This window comes from Propithecus coquereli, unplaced genomic scaffold (genome assembly GCF_000956105.1).
Source record: "Propithecus coquereli isolate 6110/MARCELLA unplaced genomic scaffold, Pcoq_1.0 Scaffold232, whole genome shotgun sequence".
Taxonomy (NCBI): Eukaryota; Metazoa; Chordata; class Mammalia; order Primates; family Indriidae; genus Propithecus; species Propithecus coquereli.
The window spans coordinates 1,542,489-1,550,722 of record NW_012147864.1 but is presented as its reverse complement, the minus strand read 5'-3'; the positions used below and the strand labels follow the sequence as shown (position 1 = coordinate 1,550,722).

Sequence of the window (8,234 nt, the reverse complement as noted above, 5' to 3'; positions counted from 1 at the left end):
CTTTTTTATATAAGTATTACTCACTGGCATGCTCCCACTGAAAATTTCTCTAATGTTATGTCCCTTGCTATTACGGCTAATGATAATTAGTACACCGTATTCTATTAGTTCCTTCCTGGACTTAGGCACATGGAAGAAATGCTTAGTTTCATTTTAATTGAGCAGAATTCAGTTGCATAGACTACCCCATATGAATGGAACTGAGACTGTGAATTACACATAAGTGCCAGCACAGCAACGCAGAAAGTGAATTTTTTCTTCAAAGAAATTCTGGGTGCACCAGCCGACAAGGAAGTGATTCACACTCACATGTGCATGAGATACATACATAGACACACAAACTCAGAAATACGACCTATGCGAACAAGCCACAACCAAAGCGAACCTAACTCTATCAGAAAAGTAAAAAACCCTACAAAGGAGCGTTTAAAAAAAAAAAATCAGCAGGCACAGGATCGGTTCTAACTCTCATGTCTGGCGTCTCCATCCCCGTGGGTGTGGGTTGTAGTTGTAATCAGCTACGGGAAAAGAGTAATCAGACCTGGTCTCCATGGACATCACTTCAGAATCATTTCTGGAGGCCTGCCTGTAACACGCGTACGACACCTCTGAACTGTATTGGGGGTTGGTGGACATGTTATTGGCTAGGGACATGACACTGCACTCTTGCCTTCCACAAGAGCCCACATTGGCCTTCTGGGTTTGAGGAACATGGGACAATTTCTCGTTCCAATCCTCTGGGGGCCCTGGGAGCACCTTCCTTCGAGCCGCGGAGACCACATTTGCCACGATGGATTCCTGCATGGTTCTGGGTCCAAAGGCATCGTCCACTAGACCAAGAGGAGACTTTGCTGCTGCTTCCCAAGGAGTTGGTCTCTTGTTCGCTCTCTCTAGCCCAACGGTTGGTTTGCTAGAGTGGGCACAGGCAGGCTGGTGTACCCAAGGAGATGTAGCAATGGTGGGTGGGACCGACCGTCCAGGAAGAGAAAGGGAGCGCCCACTTTCCTAGAAACAATGAAAATGTTAATGTATCTCAATCCTTTTGATTTGCGCTGGTTGTTATTCCGAAGCGTTCACAGGCGCCATTGCCAAGCACTGCAAAAAACAAACCCCCACAGTGCTTCAGGCCAGGATGGGCGTCTCTGCCTGGTGTGTCATTAGCTCTGTCTGCTACTCCAGCCCACTCTCCTCGCTGGGCCCTCCCGGTTGCTCCCTGCCCCCTTTCCTAGGTGCAGGGCCCTGCCATCACTGGGACCCCCCTTGATTCTCTCTCCCATATGCATGTGTATGTCCACAGCCCCCCTCACTCCTGTGCTGCTTCCTGGTACAAAGTAAACAAAACGTTTTGATAACCCCCGGAAACAAACTGTAAACTACTAGGCTTGTTGCTTTTTCCAAGTGACTTTTTAATCTGTTATCTCATTTTGGTCTACTGAATATAGCAAAAAGAAACAAGGACTATTAAATACGTACCAGTTCACATCAGGGGTATGATGGAATAGCTGGCCTTTTTCCTCTCAAAATCGATTTACATGGTAAAGATCACAGGGAGTTTGATTTCCTAAATGTAGTATATTGCCCATGTCTCTGAGGGAATTACTCCTGCCTCTTACTTCATTTGCATTTTGCTTCCTTTTATGTGTATTACGTTCTTATTTCTTTGAGAGTTTGTGTCCCGGCAACATTCCTCTGCTTGACTAATGCCCAGCAATAGAACTTATCGAAAGCTCCTGTGTTCTCTCCTTTTACCCCTCTGCATTTCCGGGGACCCTGGTGATTGGCTACATTACTTCTTCACACATTGCCACTTGCGTGAGACTTCCTTAGACAAACTACTGGCCAAAAGTAGCAAGGGGACACCTAGGGGACATGCAGGCCTCTGGTCCCTGACTGCATCCAAACTCCTAATTTTAATGTGTTTCCAAAGCAATTGTTACACATTGTTCTCTGTTGCTATTTGTTGCCCATCTCTGTCCCCAGGTTCATGCTGTTCTCTGCCTGGCTGTCGACATGAAGCCATGTAACATACCCTGAGCCAGGAATGACCAAAGGAACCCGAAAATAATAGGGATGTTTCTTCTGTTTCGAGGTTTGAATATCTGATGGCAGAATCCCAGCACAACGTGGGGTGGATCCTGGATCGTCACTTCTACTACGGGTTATGTTAGTATCAAAGGAATTTACATTTTCGGTATGAGATTTAACCAACATGTTAAATGGGCTTTACCCATGACATGTCATGGTATTACTTCTTTTTTTTTTTGTCTTTTACTACCTTTAAACGTTATTTAATGAATGTTTTTCCATCGCCACTAGATGAAAACTTAGCAGGGCCTGTGACATTTTGCTTACTTTTAGGAATAGTTCTGTGGTTACCTTAAGTTACCCAAACCAGTCTTACTTTGAAATAGGAGGTTCCACTCCCTGGAATAACAAACTGTAATTTCAACATAAGGGTCACCTTCCTTCAGGGAAAGAGTTGTAGTTGGCTTCCTCACTCTTTCCTTCCACTTCCTCTCTCAGCTCGCTAACTCTGCCTTCTGCACCCTGGGCTTGGAGGGAGAGGATGACAGAGAAGAAAAAAGAGCAGGAGGAAGTTTTTCCTTGGTTTAGTGACATCCTGCTCCGGCTTCTCACTCTTGGGGCCAGACAGGCCCAGAAAGGACACTTCCATGAGCTCTTTGAAGATTCCCGTCATAGAGGACGTCTTGCCTACGGTCTTCACTTCATGTCAATTCATCTCTATGCTAGGGTGACTTGGAAACCATCTGTGTCCCCTTAACAAGCTGTCTACCCACAGTGTGCAGCTACTAAAATGTATTTGCCCCCTTGGAGAGGCCACAAGATGACCACAACCAGTTCCCCCTTGCTCCTGGCTTGCCCTGGTCCACGGGGAACACTCACATCATTTACCTGTGAAAATGTGGCAGCAAATTTCCTGATTTTTTGCCAAAAACAGTTTGTCAGCCTGTGCCTCGCCCTCCAGATTTCCTGCGTGGGAGTCAGACTGACCTTGGTCCACTCTGACCTGTCACCTCTCCTCCTGCCAGCAGCTCACATCCAGTTCTCCAAGAAGCCACTTTGAAGCTCTCCTCCCACGCGGCCCGAGGAGAGCTGGCAGGGCCCCTGGGCTCTACCTCTCCAAACACACACTCTTCAACACTCCAGAAGTCCCCGCACAAAATCCTCTCTCCCTGTCACACTCCAGCCCCCTTTCATCACCTGGGGTTCTCGAGAATTGTGGAAATAGTTTGCTACTATGTTTTTTTGCAAAGTCTGTATTTTATTCTGGAATCTCAAACACCAGTACAAGCCCACATGCTAAGTGAGAACGTCATTAAAGCTGACTGAAGGGCCACGTCATCTGGCAGATGGCGTAGTGAACATTGCACGTGGAACATTCGAGTCTGTGTATATTTAAGTGTTCAACTCACGAGAGCTCGTGCCAATATTTAGCCAGTCCAATATAATGCACACAAGATTCCCACTGCACTCCTGGGTCACCTGGTGTTATATATTCCCACAAAAGGGCTGAACACCAAGGAGGCATTTTCCTTCCTCTCTCTTTAATAAAAGCCAGCATCAGTAGATCGCTTACTGTGTGGCAGCCAGTGAGGGCTAATTGCTTTGTGTGGAGTATGTCATATAATCTTCACAACCCCAGCGCTATTATTATCCCTATTTTCCTGCAGACAAGGAGACTTGGAGAGGGTACGTAACTTCCCCATGTATAGAAAGCTAACAAGCTTTGGGTGGGGAGTCGAACGCTGGCAGTCTCATACCGGAGTTCTTCATTGAATTAGACTGTACTGGCAATGAAACCAGTATGCAAGCATATCTTTTTTTAAAAAAAGATTCAAATCCATGCAAATTAAACGAAATGAGATCTTAGAAATTTTGGAAAGGATCATTTAAATTTTGACTACATTTGGATTCATCAGTACTGGCATCTTGCCATTTGTACCATTTATCGTGAGAGCCAGCAGGTGACGAGTGCATAGGGAACACGGCGCATCACATTTAACGCACTTCTGCTACGTGAAGGTGAGGCACTGAGGGGGTCTCTGCCTGCAGGAGAAAAGCTCAGAGGAGCTGAGGACCTTTCTCAGCTTAACAGAAACCATCTTTTCACGTCAATTAAATGTTGATTTATCCACACGGCCTATTAATGAAGCAGCTTAGCTACTTAGCTCCCTTGTTAAGCTGTCTAGTAACCAATTTAACTGGCTGAGAACACTTGACATTTAAAAAGAAAGTGTCATCAGAGGCTTACTAAGGATAACGAAATGAATTCTAAACTAAAGCAATGTAAACAGTCCTAGAAGCCGAAGAAGTTTAATGTGATGTATGTTTTGAAATTTAAACTATTTTATACCATCAACCTTGAAAGCTAAACAATTCTCCTGGCTGAAATCCTGCTTACTCTTGTATTGTAGAGAAAAGTCTCCAACCGACAAATATTATTTCAACTCCTTTTCCCTTTAAACACATGATCAGTAAATATAATACTTATCACAAACTTGTGCTTTATCATAAACAGATTCCAGGAGGCCAAGAAAAACAAACAGGAATAAATGGTATTTCTTTGGCCTTCTTAAGCATCGATTAGAATTTCTGAAAAGCAGAGGTCGGAAGGGGCACACGCACAGAAGAAAGCACGCGGGGAGCACAGGCACTCCCCATTTTTCCATTTTCTCAGGTCAAAATCTTGGGAGTCAGCGCTGACCCCTCTCCATCTTACACGACACACCTGCTCGGTCGGCAAATTCTGCCAGCACAGCCTTCAAAATGTGTCCCATATCTGACTGTTTCTTTTCACCTCCCCTGGAAGCATCCTGGACTAAGTCACACAGACTCTCGCCTGTGTCACTGTGTGCTAACCGGTTTCCCTAGTTCCATCCTTGCTTCCTTTGGTCTGTTATTAACATGCCAGCCAAAATTATCCTGTTAAAACCTAAGTCAGATTATGTCACTTAGTCCTCTGATGAAAACCCTCCAGTGGTTTCTCATTTCAAAAAAGAAAGAACCAAAGTCTTGTCATTGACCCCCAAGACCCCACACAACCTGCCGAGTGGGCTCTTACACCCCTGACTCCGTCTTCCTCCCATGCTCCCTCTCCCTTTGCTCCTGCCCACGGTCTCTGCTATTCCTTGCACACGCTGGGCACACTCATGCCTCGGGATTTTATCCGCACTGATCCTTTGTCTGTGACACGACACTCCAGGTCCCAGCATGACTCCTGCCTTACTCAGACATCACATGATCACTCTATTGGGCAAGTCTCTTGCGTTCTCCAAATTCCCTATCTGCCTCTCCCGCTTGCTTTCTTTCCTTAGGCTTCCATCCATCTGACATAATAAATGTTTTCCTTAATCATTTTGTTTACTTGTCTCTCCCCACTAGAAATTAAGGCCCATCTAAGGGTAAAAGTTTTTTGTTTTATTAGGACATCCCTAGAACAGTGCCTGGCACCGGAATAGTAGGTGCTGAGTAAGTATTTGTTGAACAGAGGAATGATAATTTCCATAACAGAGGAATGATAATTTCCATACCAGGCTGTCGTAAGTAGAAAATTTGGTATCTTCACCAAAAGATAACCATACATGTAGCCCTTCTCACACCTCAGCTACACGTGGCCACCGACACACACAAACAGAACCATCCCACCACCTCCAATACATGCATATCAATATGCACTCCAAGGCATGTTTAGCAAGACAGACAGGATTAGTCATTATTTAGGAACAATTCAATTTTTCTGAACAGGTGGAAGATTTTAAAGTGCAAATAATGATTTGCATCTCAGGTCCATGGCAGTTTCAGGGTTTCAAACTGCTTTGATTTTGCAAGTGAGAAAAGTCTTAGGAAAAGTATGCATGAATCCTAAATATAGCCTGAAGTACTGTTTGCAAGACTAAAAATAAAAAAAAAAAAGACCTAAGAAGGAAAAGATAATGGAGATTGGACTTAGTGAAATTGAAGAAGAGAAAGCTGATTTACCATTTATCGTGAGAGTGTAAGTAGGTGTTAGGAAAAGGCAGCCTCTACCAACTAATCTCTTAGAGTCACTCTCAGCTCTGGCGGACCTTCAATAACAATTTTCTTGACACTAGAAGCAGTTAAACATTGGAAAAAATTTCTTTTTTTAGAATCCCTTTATCTAGAGGTTTTTAAATATAGGACAAATACTCCTTTGAGGTGACAGACAAAATCGAGCTTGGGGGGGCGTGGAGAAAGAGAACTTTAAGGTCATTTTTCTTACAAACACCACACTGTTAAGTTGGAACTAACTGCTGAGCACACGCGTGCACAGAGGGCAGTAAAACTCAGTGGAAATCAAGCAGCAGGGAGTGGGGAGGAGGGGATGGGCGAAAACCTACCTGACGGGTACAATGAACACCGTCTGGGTGACGGGCACACTTACAACCCTGACTCGAACATTACGAAAGTGATCCATGTAGCCAAAAACACTTGTACCCCCGTAATACTTTGAAATTTAAAGAAAAAGAGAGAAAACAGTCTATTCCTCATGTTCCCTACAACTTGCCTTCTTAAAGTGGATCTTAAGTTTTCTTCCCCCAAGTGGAGGTTGGGGAAATTCTGTCGTCCTACTCTCTTATCTAGAAAATGAGGAGCGTGCCCATTTCTTTAGACAAAAGTTCTCAGTATTATTCCGCCTGCCAAGAATAGGGCTGAGAATCAGGATTAATAAGCCATATTTTTTAACAGAAAAGCAGCCGAGTAAACACATTGTTTAAATAGTTCCATGAATGCGAGGGCGCTCATATCAAAATAAGAGGTGTGCTTTTGTAGCCTCTCATTCTGGCTCTGTCACCATCTCTTCGTCTTGGATTAACTCTTTAGATTAAATGTTCTGTTCTAAAACAGTAGACTTTTTAAATAAAAAGTTTGACTTCAAGCTTAAAGGAAACCCGTTTGTGAGAAAGGGTAAGGGTTGTAAATGACAATGGAAGTCAGCATGTTATATCGGAAGGAATGTGAACTTGGACGTCACGCTGACCTGGGAGTCCTGCCTTTGCCTCTTGTGACCAGTGCGATTCAACCTCTCCCAGCCTTACTTTCCTTAGCTGTAAAACAGGAATAATGGTGGACGATTATGGGTAGAGTAGAGGTTGCATTTATAAATTGAATGCCACGTAGCATAACGAATGGTGATTATTTTTGTTATTGTGAGAAGTGGCCCTATAAAGGTGTCAGTGACCTGGCAGAACCTTTTGTTCAAGAGGCTGCCGAACCAGGGTAAAAATAGGAGGGAGCCTTGCCTTTGAAGTGGAGTTAGCAGCGAGCGCCCGGACACTGCTGTGCCAGCCCCAGCCTCCCTCCCGCCACAGAGCTCAGGCAGCTGGGCTGGCAGAAACAGTGCCACTGACCTCATGTCCCTGCTAGGGCTGAGTGGGCCAAAATACAGACTTCTTGATTTTTTTTCTTTAACCTTCTATTCTAAAGCGATAAAAATAACCACATGCAACTTAAGGTCATGAAGACCGATGTTAAGGAGGAATCTGTGCATACACTTTTGTGGCCCTTTTTATCACAGAAGCAATGATAATAATAACTAAATACATAGAATTTTATAATCTACTAATCACAGCTCTTAGCACTTTGTGTTTATTAGCTCATGTAATCCTCTCAACAACCCCACAATCTCCATCTTGCAAATAAGGAAACCAAGGCACAGAAATTGGGTAATGTACTCTAGGTCGTACAATCAGTATGTGTTTGTATAGGGAAATTGGAGAATTAAAGCCATAGGTAATAACATATTATTTGAATAATGTATTTTAAGGCATTAAATTTGTAAATGGAAAAAATTGCCATATCAGCAATGTTTACCTTCTCACCCTCAAAAAAGAAGTATGCTACTCTACAAATTGCATCTACAAATTATAGCCTATGAAAATACTTCTATTAAGACAGATTATGTTCTATTTAAATAGCTGGAATTACCATTTTAACATTTTTGTCATTCTCAGGGAAAAGCCTTACTCGTGTATATTTTTATAAAAGTCTAGCTTAATTCATTCGAACACAAAAATAAATCTTTTAAACACTTTTCAAAATATTTTCTGAAAATTTTTCTCTTTCCTCAGAAGGTTTAAATGGTAAAAGTCATTCGTATAGATTCCCACCATAGAAAGAATAAATAATAGATATCAAAAGTTCAGATTTCATCAGTTTCTATAGAGAAGAAAAGTCATTTTCACATAAACAAA

The 8,234-nt window shown here is 43.1% G+C and overlaps 1 protein-coding gene across 2 annotated transcripts in view; it reads right to left on the bottom strand.

Moving 5' to 3' along the window:
• Positions 1-466: 466 nt before the first annotated feature.
• Positions 467-8,234, bottom strand: part of SYNPO2 (synaptopodin 2) — a 152,243-nt gene continuing 144,475 nt past the window's right edge. Inside the window, exon 5 of one of the 2 annotated variants that reach the window (XM_012645490.1) lies at positions 467-1,005. In XM_012645490.1, coding sequence (XP_012500944.1) covers positions 469-1,005 — 537 coding nt within the window. In that variant the 3' untranslated portion in view covers positions 467-468. The remainder of the gene's footprint in view (positions 1,006-8,234) is intronic. The other variant, XM_012645491.1, reaches the window with a different exon arrangement.